Source organism: Rhincodon typus, chromosome 1, assembly GCF_021869965.1.
Source record: "Rhincodon typus isolate 14 chromosome 1, sRhiTyp1.1, whole genome shotgun sequence".
Taxonomy (NCBI): domain Eukaryota; kingdom Metazoa; phylum Chordata; class Chondrichthyes; order Orectolobiformes; family Rhincodontidae; genus Rhincodon; species Rhincodon typus.
The window spans coordinates 60,236,752-60,260,857 of NC_063332.1; the positions used below are offsets into that span (position 1 = coordinate 60,236,752).

General features: G+C 39.7%; 1 protein-coding gene across 1 annotated transcript in view; it reads right to left on the reverse strand.

Moving 5' to 3' along the window:
* The window catches only part of dhx29 (DEAH (Asp-Glu-Ala-His) box polypeptide 29), a 116,359-nt gene that overhangs the window by 49,049 nt on the left and 43,204 nt on the right, over positions 1-24,106 (reverse strand). Inside the window, exons 18-23 of the mRNA XM_048596975.1 lie at positions 20,672-20,795; positions 15,084-15,668; positions 11,390-11,533; positions 10,800-10,976; positions 3,415-3,555; positions 1,933-2,077 (exon numbers count right to left, since the gene is read on the reverse strand). Coding sequence (XP_048452932.1) covers positions 1,933-2,077; positions 3,415-3,555; positions 10,800-10,976; positions 11,390-11,533; positions 15,084-15,668; positions 20,672-20,795 — 1,316 coding nt within the window. The remainder of the gene's footprint in view (positions 1-1,932; positions 2,078-3,414; positions 3,556-10,799; positions 10,977-11,389; positions 11,534-15,083; positions 15,669-20,671; positions 20,796-24,106) is intronic.

Below are 24,106 nucleotides of genomic sequence, written 5' to 3' on the forward strand. Positions count from 1 at the left end.
GTTCAATTCTCAACTGTAACTCTCAGTTCCAAACCAAAAATGCCAAAAAGAAAAGAAAAATACTGATGGTCTCAACAATAACCAAAGTCCAACCGGCAATTAAGCAAAAATACTTCAGTACCACAATTCGGCTCTCAGCACATATTTCAGTCTCCTCAAAAAGTCAATCATGACAAGTGGATAGAACTTTTTTTAAACCATGCATTCCATGTGGATCTGTATATGTTGTTTGCACCTAATTACCAGCTCACAATATACGCACTGAAGTAAATTCTCCCAGTTACTCTGTCGCATCTGTTCCAATGATGCCAACTTTGACAACAGGGCCTCCAACGTGTCCACCTTCTTCCTCAACTGAGGTTTCCCCACCACCATGTTTGACAGAATCCTCAGCCATGTCCAACCCATCTCCTGCACTTCAGCCCTCACTCCCTCTCTTCCCTCCCACAACAGTGATAGGGTGTCCCTCATACTCACCTACCACCCCACCAGCATCCACATCTGAATGATCATTAGCTGCCATTTCTGCCACCTCCAATGGGATGCTACCCCCAGGCACACATTCCCCTCCCCTCCCCTCCCTTGTAAGCCTTTTGAAGGGACTGTTCCCTCTGGGACATCTTCGTCCACTCTTCCTCCACTCGCAACATACCCCTCCCCTCCCCACCCCCACACCCTGACGGCAATCACAGGTGTAACACATGCCCATTGACTCCCTCCCTCCTCACCATTCAAGGTGTCAGACAAACCTTCTAGCTGAAGCTGCAATTTACCTGCACTTTACTCAATCTGTATTTGCCGCTCACAATATGGTTTCCTATACACTGGGGAGACAAAGCACAGACTGGATGACTGCTTTAAAGAACACCTACGTTCTGTCCGCAAACATGACCCTGAGCTTCTGGTTGCCTGCATTTCAACACACACCATATCCCCTGGCCAACATCTGTGTCTTGGTCTTGCGTCAGTGCTCAAGCAAAGCTCAGCAGAAGCTGGAAGATCAACACCTCATTGTCCACAAGGGAATCCTGCAACCATCTGGACTCAAATAGTGTTCAATAATTTTAGGGCCTGAGCACCTTCTCCCATATCCTTATCCCAACCCCCACACACCAGACCTTGCTATCACATCGGTTGCTATCACAAACAACCCAATTTTAGCCGCTAACGGCTCAGGCTGACCTTTACCCATTCCTTTGTCTGCCCAATTGTGTTTCTCTCTCTGTGGGCTCCATCTCCAGATATCGTCTATTCCTTCATCCCTCCTCCATCCTTTCCCTTGCATACATACCAACCTTTCCCTAACTACAATCAGTTCTTCAAACTGGTTACCAGACCAGTAACTATTTGCTCTCCACAGACGCTACCAGACCTGCTGTGTTTTTTTGATTTTGCTTCTGATTTCCAGCATACGTAGTTTTTTTTAATCTAGTATACATACTGTAGGGTTGCATTCAAGAGATTTGTGATGTTCAAACACATTAATTACTTCTCTTACACAGAATTGGGTTATTATCTGTCAAAGTAGTAAGTGTGGGCTAGGGAGAGGTGAGGGCATTGGCAATAGATTAATTGCTACTTCGAAGAGCAAACACAATAGTCCAAATGGCCTTCCCCTGTGCCATAAACATTCTATGATTCCAGGAATAATTTAAACGGTTACAATTAAAGTGCTTCAGACGTTACTATAACATTAAATAAGCTATTTTAAAAACGTGTACTCCATTTGAAAAATTAAAAGTGCTTGATTTTCAGTAAGCTACCATTTTGGAAATTAGAACTCTGCAATTAAAGAAAAATAAAAATACAAATAAAAATAAATGTTGGAAAATACACACTTTTTTTTATTAAGTACTGTAAAAAGAAATGATAAGCTCTTTGTGTGGGTAGAATTTTAATTGGCTCGCTACAGAAATTTTCTTTTCCACTTACCCAAGAAGTTAATGAGATCTAAGATGAGATCCATGTTTATTTTAGTTGGATGCATGTACTGAATAGCATGACAAGTACGACTACTGTATTTGTCAAGGTCAAGTACCAAATTATTCTCAGGCCTTGCCCCTTTAACAAGATATTCCTGAAAAAAAATATGAATAGTGATCAATTAGGGAAAATCTGCCCTTTGAACAGAAAACAAGAGACTTCAAAAGTCATAACCTTCAAACCTGAGTTGCTTCAGATATTGTAAGCTTTCAAAATCACATGTACTCACTAATGGCTTTCCAGCTCGATTTACTAACTTGGAGTAAGTCACTTCTATTTGAGATGTTTACACTATCAGTAATGTGGTTTAATTTAATTGAATTTTTTGGCTCTGTTTTCAACAGAATCAAAAGCTTACCCTTTAGTCATTCAGTTCAAACCACACTGCTCAAAGCCACGTCTTAACTAAATGAGAGAATTTCACCCGAGCAAAACGTTTCATCAGTCCCACTGGGAAGTGAAACTGATTGGCTAATAGCACTCTGGAATAATAAGAATTTCTTTGAAGAAATTGTAAGATCTAGCTTTATTAACCGGTTTTAACTTCTACGACCAGGCATGTCACCTTAATGTCAACCAAGGAACGCCGATTACTTTCCTCCACCTCAAAAGCATGACTAATCTTTTTCTCCCCCATTTTCATTTTTATTCATTCATGGAATGTGGGCATTACTGGCTTGGCCAGCATTTATTGTCCAATCCTAATTGCTCAGAGGGCAGTTCAGAGTCAACCACATTGCTGTGGGTCCAGAATGACATGTAGGCCAAACTGGTAAGGATGGCAGTTTCCCTCCCTGAAAGACATTCCTGAACCAGATGGGTTTTTCTGACAATCAACCAACAACGGTCATCATTAGACTCATAATTCCAGACTTTTCTTTAAAAAACTGAATTCAAATTTTGCTACGGCAGCATTTGAACTTGGGTCCCCTGAGCATTATCTGGGTCTCTGGATTAACAGTCCAGCAATAATATCGTTAAGCTAAGGCCTCCATGAAGATCAACAGTTGATTATTAGTTAACCTGAATAAGGACTAAAATTTTGAATGAATACTTAAAGACGAGAAATGTCTCAAACTATTCACTCTAAATAGAAATCCATGTTAATTATATGAATTAAAACAAAATCATATGTTTTGTCTCAACATTGACACAGTCAAGATGAAGGAAACAGAAGAAAACTTCCCAATCACAATAATGTGAAGGAGATTGCTTGACTGAAACTGAAGTTGCCCAAATTCAGCTGGAAGTTCGTTATCAAGCTGTGCAACTCAGCACATTTCTCAAATTTCACCAATGATCATGTCACTGGTATGAAAACAACTGACAACCACATGATCTGTTCAGCACATCTATGATTAGAAAAGGTGAGAATGCTACTTTAACTGATAATGAGATTGATAATGAATACTGTATACACTTAGGAACAACCTGATGCTGGAAGGTTTTTCCTCCTTTGCCAGTGACTGTCACATTAATTTCTTCTTCCTCCTCCAAAAGTCGTTGGCAGTATTCAGAGTCCTTTTCCAAAACGTAGCCAGTTTCTTCCACCACCTCTTCCAAATGATAAACCTGTATGTAATTAAGAGATAGAATTTGAAAGACACACAGTTGACCTACATCATGAAACAAAACGTAACCAATATTTACAACAGTTCAGAAAATATCACCCGGAATTGGATGAAATAGGGTGAACCATGACTATTTCTTCAATATTGAAGTAAGGTTAATAGTTCAGTTTAAAATTGACCTGATATAAATGCCAGAGTGAGGGTCATTAGAATTATACAATGGATAGACTAGTTCGTCTAATACAATTTCTCTAGTGATGGTGATGATACTTGATTCCACCCTCATTCTTTCATGAGATGTTCAAGGTATCTTCCACCTTAAAGACTGGTGAAAAATAACTAATGGGGATAAAGGCAGATAAATCTCCTGGCATGATGACTTGCATCCAAGGTTCCTAAAAAAAAAAGTAGCTACAGAGATAGTGAATGTGTTGGATATAACTTTCCAAAAATCCTTGGATTATGGAGAAGTACTGCAGGATTGGAAAACTGTCAATGTGACACCCCTATTCAAAAAGGGAGTGAATAGCAGGGAACTACAGGTTGATCAGCCTAATACCTATTGTAGGAAAATTATTGGAATCAATTATTAACGAAGTAATAGCAGCACATTTGGAAAATTATAATCTAATACAGCAGAGTCAATATGGCTTCATGAAAGGCAAATCGTATCTGACTAATTTATCAGAGATTTTCGTGGAAGCTTCAACCAAGGTGGATAGAGGGAAACCATTCATATGGTGTTGTATTTGAATTTTCACAAAGCGTTCATCAATGTACCTCACAAAAGGTTAGGTTATAAGAATCTCATGGTTCTGAGAAAGGGTCACTGGACCCGAAATGTTAACTCTGTTTTCTCCTCCACAGATGCTGCCAGACCTGCTGAGCTTTTCCAGCAACTTTGTTTTTGTTCCTAATTTACAGCATCCGCAGTTCTTCTGGTTTTTATTAAGAATCTCACAGTGTTGAAGGTAGTACTTTGGCATGATAGAAAAGTGGCTAATGGGCAGGAAACATCAAGGGTGGATGAGGAGTTCTTTTTCAGGTTGGCAACCTGCAACCAGTGCAGTTCCACAGCTATGAGTGCTATGGCCGTAACAATACACAATACGTATTAATGTCTTAGAAGGAATTTCCAAATTTGCAAATGACACAAAAATAGGTGTAAAGGTAAATTGCAAAGGGGATACAAATAATTTTACAGAGAGATGTTGATAGGTTAAGAAAGTGGGCAAAAAATTGGCAAATGAAGTAGAATGTGGGAAAACGTGAAGTTGCTTGTTTTGGAAGGGAAAAGAAAAAGAACAAAGAAGGGAGAAATACTCCAGAAAGCTGCAACACAAGGGGAACTTGGTTCCTTTATTTAAAGGAAAGAATCAATTTCATTGGAGGCAGTTCAAAGAAGGTTTACTAGGATGATCCCCGGTATGGAGGGATTGACTCGTGAGCAAAAGGTAAACAAGTTGGCACTCTCCTCTCTGGAATTTAGAAGAATGACAGGGAATTTTATTGAAACATAGAGGATTGTTAAGGTGCTTGACAGGGTAAATGCTGAGAGGATGTTTCTGCTTATAGGAGAGTATATGATTAAGATTGAAATAAGAAGGAATTTCTTCTCTCAGGCAGTTGGGAGTCTTGGGAAGCCCTTGCCATAGAGAGCTGTGGAGCCCATGTATTGTCTATATTTGAGGCGGAGATAGATAGATTCTTGATCAGTAGAGGAATCAAGAGTTACGGGGAAAAGGGGTCTCAAGCAAACAATCGGCCTATTTCTGCTCCTATTTCTTAGATCAAGAAGGTCTATACCAAGGTCCAGATCATATATTTTTATATTTATCATGAAAATCAAGAGTCCCAATATTGACCCTTGGAAACTTCACTATAAACCTCCCTCCAGCCTGAAAAATATCCATTGATTACCGCTCTCTACTTTTTAGATAGAAAGTGAATGGTAAGTAAAATTCCCTCAACACCAGCCCCAAACACTCTCAGGTTAGGGGTCAAAGACCTCAACAGTTTAAAGTGTGAAGTAAACAGAAAGGAAAGGCTCCAGACCCCAGACCCCTCAGGCAGCAGCACGAAGAGAGGGCCCAAGCTCTAAGGCCTCAATCAGCAGCATTAGCTACAGGTGTAGCTCCAAGCTCCGGGTTCCTACTCTCTCACTCAGCCGAGAGTGTGAGGTGATGGCCTAGTGACATTATCACTGGACTGTTAATCCAGAGACCCAGGGAACCTGGGTTCAAATCCCACCACGGCAGATGGTGGAATTTGAACTCAATAAGTATCTGGAATTAAGGATCTAATGATAACTGTGAATCCATTGCCAATTGTCAGGAAAAACCCATTTGGTTCACTAATGTCCTTTAGGGAAGGAAACTGCCATCCTTACCTGGTCTGGTCTACATGCAACTCCAGACCCAAAGCAATGTGATTGACTCTTAGCTGCCCTCTGGGCAATTAGAGATGGGCAATAAATGCTGCCTCGCTAGCAACGCCCTCATCCCTTGTATGAATAAAATTTTTTAAAAAGCCACTTATACTCCATGTCCCTACAGTCCCTTTTATTCCAGGACCTATAACCTTCCTCACAAGTCTGCTGTGTGCAAAGTCCTGGAACACTCTTCCTAGCAGCACTGCGCATCCTATAGTACGTTAAGAAGGCAACTCATCACCACCTTCTTAAAAACAATTAGGAACGGACGATAAATACTGACCAAGCCAGTGAAGCACACATCCAGTGATAGAGTAATTTTAAAACATTATAGCTATGACTGAGGTAAGATTTTGCATACCAGAGCAATATTCCTTTCATGCTGATTTAATTACGCTCTCCTTCTCAAAGATGCATACCACTACATGATGTATAAAAATGAACTTCAGTACCATGAAGAATAAGATAGGGGAGCAAAATTAGGCCATTTGGGCACTGACTGTGATGTGCCATTCAATCATGGCTGATATGTTTCTCAACCTCTTTCTCCTACCGCCTTCCCATAACCCTTGATCTTCACCCTCCGCAACTGGATCCTCAGCTTTCTGACCCACAGGCCACGATCAGCGAGGATTGGTAACTGCAACCCCTCCATGATAACACTCAATACTGGAGCCCCCCAAGGATGTCCTCAGCCCTCTACTGTACTCCGTCCCACGACTGTGTTGCCAAATTCCGAACGAACAGCATCTACAAATTCACTGACAACACCACCTTAGTGGGACGGATATTTAACAAAGACGAGTCAAAATACAGAAGGGAGATAGAGGGCTTGGTGACATGCTGCAATGAAAACAATGTCTCTCAACATTTGCAAAACTAAAGAACTGATCATTGACTTCAGAAAGAAAGGAAGAGAACACACCCCCATCTACATTAACGGAACCAACGTTGAGAGAGCGAACAGCATCAAATTCCTCGGAGTGATGATTTTCAATGACGTGTCCTGGACTTCCCATGTAGATGCAACAGTCAAGAAAGCACAACAATCACTTCTTATTCCTCAGGCGGCTCAGGAGATCTGGCATGTCCATAAGGTTCCCCACCAATTTCTACAGATGCACCATTGAAAGCATATTGTCAGGGTGCATGACGGCCTGGTATGGTAACTGCTCTGCCTGGGAGCCTAAGAAACTACAGGTGATATGCACAGTCCAGACCATCAAGGAAACCAACCTTCCATCCACGGACTCCACTTACACTGCTTGCTGCTGCAGAAAGGCAGCGGACATCAAAGACCCATCACACCCTGGTAATGACCTCCTATAACCTCCTCCGTCAGGCAGAAGATACAGTAACCTGAGTACACTCAAAAGCAGGTTCAGGAACAGTTTCTTTCCAGCTGTTAGACTGTCGAGTGGGCTCTTGCCTCAAATAATGTAACCTGCAATGTAACCTGTGTGCCTCTAAGTCTTTTTGATCTGTACATCCTTTGCTTGGAGAAAAGGTCTGGCCAGGTGATCGAAGTTTCAGTGGGGGAGAATTTCAGGAATAGTGAATACAAATCTTTAGTTTTAAGTTACTTATGGATAAGGAAAAGAGCAGTCTTTGGGTGAAAGTATTAACCTGGGGGAAGGCTAACTACCACAATATTAGACAGAAACTGGGGAATATAAATTGGGATGGCTGTTTGAGGGTAAATCCACAACTATCAAGTGGAAATCTTTTAAAAGCCAGTTGATTAGAGATCAGGACCAGCATATTCCACTGAAAATAATAGATAAGAATGGCAAGATTCAGGAACCTTGGATGACAAGAGAAATTGAGAGCTTACTCATAAAGAAAAAGGAGACATACAAAAGGTTTTGGAACCTGAAGACAGACAGAACCTTGAAGCACACAAAGATAGCAGGAAAGAACTCAACATGAGTTAGGAGGGCTTGAAAGGGGCCTTAAACGTCTTTGGCAAACAGGATTAAGGAAAATCCCAGGCATGTTATACATATAAGCAACAAGACGGTATTGAAGGAAAAGGTAGGTCAAGCACAAAGGAGGTAATTTATGCATCAAGCCACAGGAAGTGTGTAAAGTCCTTCACAAATACTCTGCATCAGTATTCACAAAGGAGGACACGGTAGATGGTGAGTTTTGGGAGGGATATATTGATATTCTAGGTAATGTCAATATGAAAAAAGGTGTTAATGCTTTTAAAAAAAAAAACCTAAGGTAGATAAGTCCCCAGGACTTGATGAGCTCTATCAGAAAATGCTGAGAGAGGCAAGTGAGGAAATTGCTGGGACCGTGTACAAAATCTTTGTATCCTCTTTAGTCACAGAGGTCCCAGAGGAATGGAGAATAGCCAACGCTATTACTTTGTTTAAGAAGGGCAACAGGGATAATCTGAGAAATTGCAGGCCAGTGAGCTTTATCTCAGTGGTAGGGAAATTATTGGAGAAGATTCATTGGGATAGGTTTACTCACATTTGGAAAAATATGGACTTATTAGCAATATCTGCATTTGTGCAAGGAAGGTCATGTCTCAAAAGCTTGATTGATGAGGGCAGGGTGGTAGATGTCATTGATATAAAATTTAGCAAGGCCTTTGACAAGGTCCCTCATGGCAGGGTGAAGTCACATGGAACCCATGGTGAGTGACTTGTTTAGTCATTGAAGACAGAGAGTAGCAGTGAAGGGCATTTTTCAGACTGTGACAAGTGGTCTTCTGCAGGATTAGACAACATAAAGATTGGAGAGCTGTAGATAGTGAGGAGTATTGCCAGAGGCTATGAGGATGATATAGATAGGCTGGAAACTTGGATGGAGAAATGGCAGATGGAGTTAAATCCAGTTAAATGTGAAGAAGTGATGCATTTTGGGAGATCTAATGCAGCAGGGAAGTATACAGTAAATGGCAGAAAACAGTAGTATCAACATAGAGGGATCTAGACATACAGGTTCACAGTTCCCTGAAAGTGGCAACACAAGTGGATAAGGTGATCAAGAAGGCATATGGCATGCCTGCCTTCATCAGTCAGGGTGTAGAGTATAAAAATTGGCATGTCATGTTGCAGCTGTATAGGAATTCAGTTAGGTCACATTTGGAACAGTGTTCAACGCTGATTGCCAGACCACCAGAAGGATGTGGAGGCTTTTGAGATGTTACAGAAACGGTTTATGAGGATGTTGCCTAATTTAGAGGGTATTAGCTATGAGGAGAGATTGGACAAACTTTGTTTTCACTTGAACGTTGAAGAAAGAGGCAGGCAGAAGTTTACAAAATTGAGAGGCACGGATAGAATGGACAGTCAGAATCTTTCTCCCAGCGTAGAAATGTCAATTACTAGGGGACATATGTTTAAAGTAAAAAGGAGAAAGTAAAGGAAATGTGAGAGGCAAATTATTTACATAGAGTGGTAAGTACCTGGAATGTGCTGCCAGAAGTGGTGGAGGCAGACTGTTGAGAGGCACCTTGATCCTTGTAAGAATAGGCAGGGAATACAGGGATAATGGACTGTGTACAGGCAAAAGGTTTTTAGTTTTGAAAGGCATCATGTGTCAGTGCAGTCTTGATGGGCCATAGGGTCAATTTCTGTGCTATACCGTTCTGTTTATCAAGTGCAAAATTTTACATAACACAGGCTATGGGTTACAATGCATTTTTGTAAATTTGCCATGAGAAAATATAGTTATATAGTCACAGAGTATAAAGCACAGAGACAGACCCTTCAGTCCAACTCGTCCATGCTGAACAGATATTCAATATAAATCTAGTCCCAATTGCCAGCACTTAGCCCATATCCCTCTAAACCTTTCCTATTCATATACCCATCCAGATGCCTTTTAAATGATGCAATTGTACCAGCCTCCACAACTTCCTCTGATGGCTCATTCTATACCTTCACGACTCTCTGCCTGGAAAAGTTGCCCCTTAGGTTCCTTTTATATCTTTCCCCTCTCATCTTCAACCTATGCCCTTTAGTTTTGGACTCCCCCACCCCAGGAAAAAGACCTTGTCTATTTAACCATTCATGCACTTCATGATTTTATAAAAGGTCACTCCTCAACCTCCAAATGGTCCAGGGAAAACCCCAGTCTATTCAGCCTCTCCCTATTAGCTCAAACCCTCCAACTCTGGCAACATCCTTGTAAACTTTCTCTGAACACTTAAGTTTCACAACATCCTTCTGGTAGCAGGGAGACCAGAATTGTAAGCAGTTTTTCAATACTGGCCTAGCCAATGTCTTGTACAGCCGCAATATGACCCCCAAATCCTAAATTCAATGCACTGACCAATAATGGCAAGCATACCAAATGCCTTCTTCACTATTCTATCTACCTGCAACTCTACTTTCAAGGAACTATGAACCTGCACTGCAATGTCTCTTTGTTCAACAACACTCCCCAGGACCTTACCATTAAGTGTATAAGTCCTGGCCTGATTAGCCTTTCCAAAATGCAGCACCTCACATTTATCTAAATTAAACTCCATCCGCCACTCTTCAGCCATTGGCCCATCTAATCAAAATCCCATTGCACCCTGAGGTAACATTCTTCATTGTCCATTACACCTGCCATTTTGGTGCCAAATTTACTAACCATACCTTCTATATTCATATCAATGATTTGAATATGAACAACGTAAAGCAGTTTCACTGTCTCCTATTACGAGGTTGTTGATGAATTAAATGAAGCACTTGCCCATGTGGACTAATGAATTTGAAATTCTGATCATCTTTGTCACATTATTGTAGACCAGTACTGTAAAGGTGCTCAATAAAAAAGTAGAACATTAGCTTTTCTTTTTTTGCCCTCACCTGAACTGGATAAATTCTCCCAGGGATATTGATAACAGGACAATGTCCAAAGTACCGAGCAAATTTATCACTGTCCACAGTTGCACTCATCAAAATTAGGTTCAGATTTGAACGTTTTTGCATTAGCTCCTTCAATATGATTAACAGAAAATCTGATTGTACACTTCTCTCATGAACCTGTAACAGACATAAAGGAACAATCAAGAAATGGGTATTAAAAAACTGGTTAAGTCAATAATTTTCATTTAAGAGTTGTCACATCTGCTTTAACTACGATGTTTTGCAACAGTGGACAACCAAACATCAGTGGGTCTAAAGGGAATTCCTGTTTATTATTAATTAATCTCCCACAGGTACAAAATCAAAGCACCAACCTTATTTGGAAAAGTTAATTAGTTGGGCAAGTTGAGGTCTACAGTAGTTTAAGTGATAAGAAGCATCACATGCTGCAGTGCTGTACCAAACCTTGTCTCTTAGTTGTACGCTTTAGAATTCAGAATTCTAATACTGAATAACAAAATAATAAATAATACCGCAACAGCTCCAATCATTGTAGAGTAGCACTGGACAGGAGTAAAACGAGGTCTTACCTCATCAACAATGACATGAGACACAGTTGTGAGAAATGCATCGTGCTGCAGTTTCCGCAGAAGAACACCAGTAGTGCAGTACAAAAGCTTACACAATTCTCCAATTTTTGATTCCAGTCTGATTTGATAACCACAAAGAGAGTTCTGCAAATGGAGACATCAACTCAAATTACAAAAGTATGTTTCTTATTAAGAATACAGTGTTCAAGATACGAGTGAATCAAAACACAACCCAGAAATTATAAATTGGCTTTTATCCTAACAACAAATTCATCTTTCAAGATGTTCAAGTTGACTATGACTGTTCTTATTCAGTTGATAGTCTTATGCAGGAAGCAATCAACCCAGATAAAACTTACAAGACAAAAGTCAGAAATCTGCCTGTAAATTCAAAGCAGCCCATACTAAGCTCTCCTTTTGGTATTTCAGCTACATCCTGTCAAGGTAATTCTCCAATTCCATGATCTACATATTAAAAAAATCATTGAAAAATGTAAACCAAGATCTTTAACACTTACATAAAAGGAAAATACAATGGATGCCAGCTATTCGAAAATAAAACAAAGTGCTCAAGAAACTCCACAACTCTCACAGAATATGTAGCGAAAGAGTTAACATTTTGAGCTCAATGATTCTTCTTCAGGAGAAAAGGGGGCCGGAAAATGATGATTTTTATGCTGTTGGCTAAAGTGGAGTGGAACAGACAGTGAGGGTGCTCACAGCAAAAGGCAAAGAAAGTTCTATAAGTAATTGGATTTTTTTTAAAAGAGCAAAATTTTTTGTTAATTCATCAGATGGGTGAGCCAACATTAATTGCTCATCCCTAGTTGCTGTTGATTTAGTGGTGGTGAGCTGCCTCCTTAAACCGCTGTAATCTATTTGGTGTAGGTACACCCACAATACACTTAGAGGGAGTGCAGAATCTTGAACCAATGACACCGAAGGAATGGGGATGTATTTCCATTTCAGAATGGCAAGTAGCTTGGAGAGAGGAATTTGCAGGTGGTTCTATTACCATGCATCTGCTGAGTCTGTCCTTCCAGTTTGCAGGGGTCATGGTTTTGAAGGTGTTATCCAAGGAGGCTTGCATCTTGGGAACGTAGATCAATAGTACTATCGAATGTTGGTGTTGGAGAGAGTGAATGATCGTGGATGTAGTGTATATCAAATGGGTTTTGTACTGATAGTGTCAAGTTTCTTGAGTGTTGCTAGAGCTGTACTTATCCAGGCAACTGGGGAATATTTCATTGCACTCCTGACTTGTGCCTTGTAGCTGGTGGACAAGCTTTGGAGTCAGCTGAGTTTATCATTGCAGGATTCTTAGCCTCTGGCCTGCTTTTGTAGTGACAGTATTTATGTGGCAAGTCCAGTTTAATTTCTGGTCAATGGATTTTGATGGCGGTGGTGGTGATGGGGAGGCGAGATAGAAATGCCACTGAATATCCAAGCGCAGTGGGTGCATTCTCTCTCTTGTCGAGATGGTCCATCCCTGGCAATTGTGTGACATGAACATCACTTGCCATTTGCAAGCCCAAACCTGGATATTGTCTCAGTCGTGCTGTATTTGTACATGGACTGCTTCAGTATCTGGAACAACTTGGATAGGGGAGCAGCAGGTTCTGGAGCACACACATTTTTAGTTACTTTGTCAGGGCCCATGGTCATTGCAGCATCAATGTCTCCACCAATTTCTTGATATCATGTGGAGTGAAGCAAAATGGCTAAAGACTCAGATCGGTGATGTTGGCAACCTCTGGAGGAGCAGATATGGATCATCCTTTCTGCACTTCAGCTGAAGATCACTGCATATGCCTCAGTCTTATCTTTTGCACTAAGGTGCTGGCCTCCTCTTTCATTGGGGATTGAAATGTTTGTGGATCTTCGTCCTCCAGAGAGCAGTTTAATTGTCTACCATCATTCACAACAGGAGTGCAGAGCATAAATCTGATCCAATTATTTTGAAATCACCAAGCTCTGTCCAAGTATTCTGTTTAGCACACAAGTCCTGTTTTGTAGATTCACTAGTTTGACGCTTAACTTTTAGGTATACCTGGTGCTGTTTCTTGTAATGCCCTCCTACACTTTTCATTGCACCAGCATTGATCGCCTGACTTGATATCATTGATAGGAAGGGGGATAAGTCATGCCACAAGATTGCAGATTGGGCCTCGGGATGGCCAGTTGATGCATTAAGTTGATAGATCTGTTTAAAGTCTACTACATTCAGCTTGGATAACAATATGATGGAGGATATTCTCTATGTGAGAGGGACTTAGTGTCCACCAGACTGTGCAGTGGTCACTCTCACCAGTACTGTCATGGACATTTGGATCTGTGGCAGACAGACTGGAGAGGACGACGTCAAGTATGTTTTTCGCTTTTGTGGTACCCTCACCAACAACCACAGAGACAGTCTAGCAGCTATGTCCTTTAAGACTTACTAGTTCAGTCAGCAGTTGCACTGCTGAGTCATTTTGGTGGTGGACAGTGAAGTCTGTACAACAAGGAGGAGTACTGATTCATCAACCAAGACAGTTAGTTCTTGAGCATGAGCAGGAAATTTCCTTGCCTATGTTTAACCTAATGGTTTGCGACTTCATGGTGTCTCGTGTAAGTGTTGGTGACTTCCAAAGGAACTCCCTCACAATTGTATACCACTCTGCTGTCACCTCTGATGGGTCTCTCCTTCTGGTGGGACAGAACATGCCCATTGATGATGATAGTATTGTCTGGAACATTGTGTGCAACGTATGATTTCGACAGCATGGCCGTCAGGCTGTTTCTGGACTAGTCTGTGAGACAACACTCCCAATTTAGGCACTAGCCTCTCAGATGTTGATACGGAAGACTCATCAGGGTTGACAGGGCTGAGTTTACCATGGTCATATCTGGTACCTTAGTCAATGCCATCTAACCTCAACCAGAATTCCCACATTTCTCCAATCTCAATGGTTCCAAGCTGCTAGATTTCCTCTTTTTATGTACGATACATCTTCTGCCCTCATCTACGTAAGTTCACAAAACATGGATTCGGACAAGAATAGTGTTTCTTATATAAACAAGTTCTTAACATTGATATTAATATCGAAGAGAAAATCTGAAATAAAAGGTTACTAGCTGATAACACAAGCTGCGTACTTTATTTTCAATTACTCACTTAATATTAACCTCTTTTGATTTCGAGTCATAGAGATACACAGTACAGAAACAGACCATTCAGTCCAACTCGTCCATCCTGAACAGATATCCTAAATAAATCAAGTCCCGTTTGGCCCACATACCACTCAACCCTTCCTATTCGTATTCCATCCAGATGCCATTTAAATGTTGTACTTGAACCAGCCTCTACCACTTCCCTCGGTAGTTCATTCCGTACACGCACCACCCTCTGCATGAAACAGTTGTCCCTTAGATCCCTTTTATATCTTTCCCCTCTCAGCTTAAACCTATGCCCTTGAATTTTGGCCTCCCCCAACCTGGGGAAAAGACCTTGCTTATTTACTCTATCCATGGCCCTCACGATTTTATAAACCTCTGACACTCCAAGGTAAATAGCCCGAGTCTATTCAATTTTTGCTTTTTTTTGCCCTAATTTTTCAATTAGGATGAAAAAATGCATGCTTCCTCAGGCAAGGGCTAGGAATTTTTATTTCCAAAAAAACCCAATTCACCGCAGAAATAGGCTATATCTTACCTTTCCCCCAGGACCTTCTTCACAACCCAGTTCTTCACAAACCCGTGTTGCCAGACTCACTGCTGAAATCCTTCGCGGTTGGGTACAAATAATATTGCATTGTGTAGTGTCACTTGATAGTAAATCATCCAAAATGAACTGAGGTATTTGTGTGCTCTTCCCACTGCCTGTTTCACCTGCAACAACCACCACTCGATGCCTTCTCAGAGTTTCAAGAATTTGTGTTCTGTGTTGAAAGACAGGTAATAGTTGCCTCTCCTTTAGAAGTTTCTGAAACTTGACAGAACATTGCAAGTTTTTTAAAATAATCTTTGCAGTGTTCAAATTATCTTCCCTCTCCTTAGCAATAGATAAGCTTCTGAAGTCGTCCTCAGTTATCAAATTCTCCCAGGAATCTTCTGGATCTTCTGCTGTTGATGAAATACAAGTGGATGGTTTCTGTTTTAGTGTGTGTAACAATTTGGTAATAAATTGGTCTCGTGGTTTATTCTTTTCTATCTGCCTTGTTTCAGTTTTCTTCTTCTCAGCTTCACTCCATTCAATCCACACATCTCGATATGTAGGTGGGAGCAACTGATGTACGGCCTGAAATTTTAAAAGAAAAGTGCTAAAGCTCGATATACAGAGGTTCGAAAATACAGTCATTCCATTCGTATATCCAAAAACAAGACCTCCTCCAAAAAGAAAGTGACAATTCTTGCTTAAAATAGGCTATTTTGTTATTCCATTAATCACAGAGTGTGATACACAAGGCAATGATGAGACCACATTTGGAATACAGTCTGCAGTTTTGGTCTCCTTATTTAGGGAAGGATGCAAATACACTAGAAATTGTTCAGAGCAAATTTATTAGATTGATACCTGAAATTAGTGTTTTAGTCTTGAGGAAATATTGAATAGGCTGAGTTTATTTTCAATAGAGCTTTGAAGGGCAAGGGATGATTTGATTGAAGTTTATAAAGATCCTGAATGTTCATAGTGGATAGAATGGTCAGGGGTTTTGAAGAAGTGGACTTGGAAAGATCTTAACTCTTGTTAGTGACTCCAGAACTAGGGGACACTGTTTTTAGAAAGTCAGTAAGGAGAAGTTTTTCCTCTCAAAGTATTGTGCAACTTTGGATCTTACCACCTCCACCTTCTGAGGTAGCAAGGTCATTGAATATCTTTAAGAAGGTTATTGTTCATTTTATTGTTAGGAAAGGGAATCAAAAAAGTTATTGAATACATGTAAATGTGAAATTTGAAACGCAAATACATCAGCCATTACCTTATTCAATGACAGAACAGGCAAGAAGGGCCAAATGGCCAACTTCTGCTTCGAATTTGCATATTTCAATTAAACCACCTCTCACTCTTCTAAATGGCCTTCCTGAAATATGTTGACCAATACTGTGCACACTGTTCAAGATGTGTCTCTCTCATGTTCTGTGTAAATGAAGCATATTCTCCTTACTTTTATCATTTATTATGAGTGAGAAATAATACAATACTCTATTATCAGTCGCTGGTACCTGCATGCTAACTTTGTGATTCACGCACTAGGACATCCAGATCCATCTGTATCTCAGAGCTCATAATCTCTTAGAATTTACATAACACATGAGTCACAAAAGATTAGTATGCAGGTAAAAGATGCAATCAAGATGATGATGGATATTATGCTGGTTATATAGGTCACTGGTGAGACCATATCTCAATATTCAGTATTTAAGTGTGATGATACAATGGCTTTAAGAGATGTATTTTGTCATTTTTTTTGGAAAGAAGTTTTGAGCCAATAAGCAGCTTATGAAGCTTTGATTTTTTTTTTTTAAAAAGTTGGAACAACAGAAGCAGTATGAACAGGTGGAGTCAGACTCCCACAGAACCAGGGTTTTAATTTAGCTTTAAAGGAGTTGTTGGAGCTTTGAAGCTGGCTGTGGAAGTTGCTACGTCTCCCGCTCTCTCTGTTGTGTGACAATCTGTTTTACTGACTTTACCTTTGCCAAGGGTGTGTTTATGGGACATTACTATGTCAGAATAGTTGCTGTTTAGTAGTTAAATAATCTATTATTCTGTTAAGTTTTCCAAGAGAGTTGAAGTTATACCAAATCTTCTCTCTTTTGTTTGTATTTTAACTGTGGGCTAAAAATAAAGGGTGTTTTGCTTAAAGCCAAGCAGTGTAACTAATCGAATTACATCTGGAACACTTGCCTTTAAATTAGATAAAAGTTAGAGACTCGGCTATCTCCTTGATATATTTGAAGGTGGTTGATCTGGTCCACAACATAAGGATGAATGCCAATGCACTGAAGGCGGTTCAGGGGAGGCTCACTGGATTGAGACCTGGAATGAGTGCGTTCTCTTATGAAGACACTGCGATTGGTTATACTGGAGTTCAGAACAGTATAGGTTCATTTAACTGAAATAACTAACATTCTGAGTGGATGACTAAAATTTTAAATGAAGTAGCTGCAAAGATCATGGTTGTAGATAATAATCCAAGAATCCTTAGATTCTGCCAATGCAACATTATTTAAAAAGGGAAGGAGGCATATAACAATTAACTTATGGGCAAATTAGCTTAGTGTGCACTGTTGGGAAAATGTTAGAATCTATTATGAAGGATGTAACAACAAAGCACTTAAAAACACTTAATACATCATCAAACAGAATCAATACTGTTTCATGAAAGGATAAAAATGCATGACAAATTTACCACAGTCATGAGGAACTAACAAGCAGGGAACACGAAGGGGAACCAGTAGATGCAATATATCTGAACTTATAAAAACATTCCACAAAGTACCGCACATAGGGCTGCACAATAAGAACCCATGGCGTTGGTGAAGTCGATTAGCATGATCAGAGGATTGATCAATGAATAGAAGACAGTGTTGGGATGAAGGGGGCATTTTTACATTGATAGCATGTAGCATGTATGGAATGCCACAAGGTTTGGGACTATAATTGTTCACGATATATATTGATGACTTGGATGAGAAAAAGTGAATGTGGCCAGGTTTGTGGATGACACAAGAATATACAAGACAACAAGTCTTGAGAATGACAGAGAAGTTTAGAAGGGGTTACAGACAGGTAAAGCGAGTGGGAAAAACTTAACAGATGGAATATAATGAGAGAAAATGTGAGGCTATCCATTTTGGCAAAAATAGAAGAGTTGAATAGTATTTAAATTGGAAAAGACTGCAGATTGTCACACCACAGACAGATCTGGGGCACGAGTTAATGAATCACAAAAAGCTGGCATGCAAGGTTAGTAGATAATAGGGGAAGGCAAATGGAATATTGGGCTTTATTTCAGAGGGATTGGGAAATAAAAATAGGAAGGTCTTGTTAAAACTATACAAGCCACTGGTCAGACTGTAGCTGGAATACTGAACAGTTTTCGGACCAATACCTAAGGGGAGATATACTGGCATTAGAGGCAGTGCAGAGAAAGGTTCACGAAGCTGACTTACGGTATATGAATGAACCAGTTCATGAGGAGAGGCAACTAGGTTCAGCTTGTACTCATTGGAGTTCTATATAATGACAGGAGATCATATTGAAACATGCAACATTCTTGAGGGCTTGATGCAAAAAGACTCTAGGACCAGAGGGCAAAATCGCAAACTAAGGAGTCACCTATTTAAGACAACGATGTACAGCATTTTGTTTCTCACAGAGTACTGTGAATCTGTGGAAATCTTTACTACAGAGGCTTGTCAAGGCCAAGTGTATTCAAGGCTGAGATAGACAGATTTCTTATCATTAAAGGAATCAAAGGTTATGGAGATAACACAGGAAAGTGGAGTTGAATATTATCAGGTTAGCCATGATTGCACTGAAAGGCAGAGTGGACTCAATTAGCTGAATAACCTATTTCTGTCCCTCATCTTATGATCTTATTGGAATGGTATCGACAAGTTCCCTCTTGTGGGCAAGTTCTGAACAAGTGGGCACTGACTTGAAATTAGGAATCATCTTTTCAGGGTAGTGATGAGAGGAATTTTTGTCTCAGCAGAAGTTTAGAAGTCTCTACCTCTCAAAGCAGCGGAGGCAGAGTCATTGAATATATTTAAGACAGAGAGATGGATAGCTTCTGTTTGGCAGAGGATTAAAGGGTTATTCAAGATGGAGAGAATGTGAAATTTGAAATACAAACAGATCAGCTATCATGTTATTGAATGGCAGAGGAGGCTTGAGGGATTGAATGGTCTACTTCTCCTCCTACGATCGCAAGAGAAGGCACAACATGAAGAAATGAATCTAATGGCTGTTATTTCAATGGGATTTTTTTTTGCTTCTTCAAAAAAAAAGTAACAGACAATGAGCCAAAATTATCTTTTGCAACAGAAGAAATCAAATAGACCTTTCAAAGTTCCATTGATTTTTCTAGTATTTAATTCACAATACATTTAAGCAATTAGGGCAGTTGAAAGAACGAAGTCAAACAAACAGGATTGCTAGAGCAGTGCATAGTCTGTTCGATGCTGTCAAAATTGATGTTACTTCAAATGAGTGTTTGCTGACAAAGCAATAAAATTTCAATTACATTTCCTCAGGAAAAAACTATACTGCTTAGCTTCTGTATAAAAAGAGATATTTAACTGGGAAACAAAACTGCAAAGACTGATAATTTACTCTCCCTCTCATTTCACCTGCAATTAAAATATTATCTTCTCATAAATTACAGGTCCGCAGATCTATATATCAATGACCACTTACCTAGTAAATAAGTATAAGGTGATCTGACTATTTGTGGATGGCAGCAGGCACCACAGAGTCAGATTATACATTTGCTTAGCATCCACACAAATATATTTTCTATGAAGTTACTGCATATCAAGAGTGACAAATATATGTTATTATTATTTGGCAGCTTAAATTTGAAAGTGGTCGAACAATAGATTCTAGTTCTTAGTTCTGAGAAGTTGACAATTTACATAATGGAAAGAGTTAGAAAGTCATTTGGAACAATGAACTAAAGATAAGAAAGCATGACTCTTGAGCTAGATGACTCAAACCGCTACATGGGAGGTTGATTGCTGAACATTTATAAAGGGAATGTTATGATTAACAGAAACAGATGACATAGGCCACAAGCAGGTTAAGTTCAGAAGAAGAGAATTCATACCAGCAAAGGTGCGGTTTTCAGTTTTTTAAAGAAGTCTCCAGAGTTGGAAAGCAATCTCCAGGCCAGCAGAGCTGGACAGAGGTCTAAAGTAGTTTCTGCAGTCTGAGGAGGGGGGCTAGAAAAGGTTAGTTCATTTATATTGGTGTGTGTGCTGGGAGAGACAGAGAGAACTACATATGTGATGTGCATCAAGTCAGCCGACTGGGAATTCCTGAAATGAAAAGACTTCTCTGGGGTTGACATCTTCGTAGATATTATTGGAGAAAAACGTTGAATCTTTCTTTTAGCAGTTTATGTTAAAATCCTTTGCAAAAGTCATTTATATAAAGCTTTTATTCAAAAATATACATATGTTCTTTTGTTCAAGTATTGTGCGACTTCTGACTGTCCATTTCCTGAGACATAGAACAAAAAAATGCAGGCTTCCAAATGTATTCAATGGCAATGTATATTAAATGCATAACCTTACCTGTCCTCTTACTAAATGCCACAGGGCCAATGTAGATGCCAGATGTTGGGCTTGCATGGCATCCTCTGTGAGAATTGTGGGACATACTTCCAGTATTCCATCTTTCTGCCTGTTTACTCTTACACTGAACAAAATAAAAATAATACTTAGTGGCAGATTTATGTCATTGCATAATCGTGGGAAACATTTGCAATCATAACGATCAGCTCAGCAGTTGTGCTATTTTGAAATTTATTCCCTTATCCTATTCTTGGGAAAGAATATCACAAATGAGCTAATTTGTGTACTTGTCTCATTTCTTTTTCTCTACATAACACCACAGCTCCCACATCATACAGCATTATTAATTAAATAATAAACATTGTTAAAAAGAGAAAGAAGCTGAAGCTTTTTATCTTGCACTCATCAGGACTATGACGTAAAAACTGACTTGAAGCAAGGACTACACGATGAGAGGACGGTGCTCATTGGTGGGGACATATCAACATACAGATGTAGCAACAGCTAACTGCTCATCAGAATTCTCAGACCAGGGTGCTGTCAAGTGGGATACAACAGGGATTAGCTTTTTCCACAAATCCATTTTTCAAAAAAGCTGCAATGTATGTACAAATTCCTTTTGCCTTGATAACATAGGGTGCTGTGCATTTATATATTTAAATATATTAAATTCATATAGTGTACCAAAATAATAAATTATAAAATTACACATATGAACATATGAACTAAGTGTAGTCAAATCAGTCCCTAAAGCCTGCTCTGCCATTCAATAAGATCATGTCTGATCTGTCTGTGCTTCAATTCCAACATGCATATCTATCATTGCTAACTCTTGATTCCACAGCCTAATAAGAATCTATCAATTGCTACCTTCAGAGTATCAATGACCCTGCCTCCACAGCCTTCCTTTATAATTCATAATCAATAAGTGAATGAGTTGCTCATGTACCATACCTGCACACTAACTTCTTTTGTGCACCGGAATACCTAATTCCTTCTACACCTCAGAATTGTGCATTTGTTCTCCATTTGAACAATTCTCTACGTTTTTATTCTTCCTGCCAACACCTTGACGTTTTCCCACATGTATTACTGCCAACACCATGAGTTTTGATTTTCTGCAATAACCTTTGATGTAGCACTTTATCAAATTCTGTCTGAGAACCAAGTACAGCATGTCTAAAAGCTTATTTTTATTGTACAGTACGTTGCTCCTTCAAAGAACTCCAATAAAATGTCTAAACATGCTTTCCCTTTGAGGAAACCATGCTGACCCTTCCAGATTATCTTAAGTTTGTCTGTGTGTGCAACTATGGTGTCTTTAACAATTGATTCCAACACTATCTCCACAACAGATGTCAAGCTAACTGCCTATAGTTTCCTGTTTCGTGCTTCCATCTATTCTTGGGTGGAAGGGCTATATTTGTTGCTTTCCAATGGAATCATTCCTGAATCACAGGAATTTTGGAAAATTAACACAATACATGAGCAACATTACAGGATGAAATCCGACTGACCCTGGAGATTGGACAGCCTACCGCTTCATAAATCTAATATCACTTGATATTAGCCTGATATCACTTCCCCCTTGACTGGAATATTCACTAAGTTTCCATCTCTCTTCCACCTCCTGATTTACAGGTATTACCACAATTGTTACTGTATTCTCTACAATGAAGCCAGGGGCAAAATGTTTGTTCACTTCACCTGCCATTTTCTTCTTATCTACTCTTAACTCCCCATTCTCAGTCTCTGGAGAACCAACACGTGACTTCTCTTTCTTTTGTAAATACCTGAAGAAACTCTTAACCATTTCTACATTCCTAGTTAGGTCCTCTCATTCTAAGTTCTTTGTCTTAATTAATCTTTTGGTCATCTTCAGCTGTTTGTTATATTCTGATCAATCATCTGACCTGCCACTCACCTTTGCACAGATATATATTTTTTCTGTTTACTTTTGATGCTCGGTCTTCCCTTTAGAATTTGCTTTATTTTAGAAATACACTTGTTCTACCTATTCTGAAATATCCCCTTAGAGATCAATTCTTATGTTTCTACTATATCTTGACCTTAGTTTGCAAGTTGACGTGCTTTAACCCAACCTGACCATGCAAATAGGTACCCATATTTAGGTTCAAAACACAAGTCTAAACCCCAACTTTAACATTTCAAACTGGATGTAAACTGTAAACTGCAGTTGTTTCTACACTGGAATTTCATGAAGGAGACCATTATTTCATCTTGTCACAATGCACAATACCATATCTAAAATAGCCTCCTCTCTGGTCAGTTTCAAAACGTGATGCTCTAAGAAACTACCTTAAAAGCAATCTCTGAACTCATCCAAGGTTCTATTGCCAGTCTAATTTTTCCAGTTTATATGTAGATTCAAACAATCTATTATTGCTGTCCCCACGGTTCCTTTAGTCATCACAAAAATTTGATTATGCCACAGAGTTGCCAATTTTACCTGTCAGGTGAAAAGAATATACACCACAGGTTTTCCATTAACGAGAAAATAACTTTTATTGTAATTGAACTGTTTTTAACCAAAAGCAAAAATCCATCAATTACTAATCCATAACTCTAACCTAAACTATTTCATTATCATCTATCACTCGGCACTTCTGGCTGAAGATTGCTATGGATGCTTCAGCCTTATCTTTAGCACTGATGTGCTGGGCTCTTCCATCATTTGAGGATGGAGATATTTGTGGAGTCTCCTCCTCCAGTGAGTTGTTTAATTGTCCACCACCATTCATGACTGGATGTGGCAGGACTGCGGAGCTTAGATCTGATCCGTTGGTTGTGAGATCGCTTAGCTATATCTATCACTTGCTGCTTTTGCTGTTTGGCGTGCAAGTAGTTGTGTTTAGTGGCTTTGCCAACTTGATCCTCATCTTCAGGTATGCCTGGTACTGCTCCTGGCATGCCCTCCTGTAATCTCTACTGAACCAGGGTTGATGCCCTGGCTTGATGGTAATGGTTGAGCGGGGGATATGCCAGGCCATGAGGTTACAAATTGTGCTTGAGTGCATTTATTTCAATACAATAACAGGTAAGGCAGATGAACTCAGGACATGGTTAGGAACATGGGACTGGGATAAAAGCAATTACAGAGACGTGGCTCAGGGATGGATAGGACTGGCAGATAATATTCCAGGGTATAGATGCTTTCTGAAGGATAGAAAGAGGAGCAAGAGGGGGAGGGGGAGGGGGGGCGAGTAGTGTTTTTGATTAGGGATAATACAGCTGTACTTAGGGAAGATATTCCTGGGATTACATCTAGGGAAGTTATTTAGGTGGAACTAAGAAATAAGAAAGGGATCATCACCTTATTGGGATTGTAGTACAGACCCACCAAGTCAGCAGGAAATTGAGAAACAAATTGTTAGGAGATCTCTGTTATCTGTAAGAATAATAGTGCAGTTACGG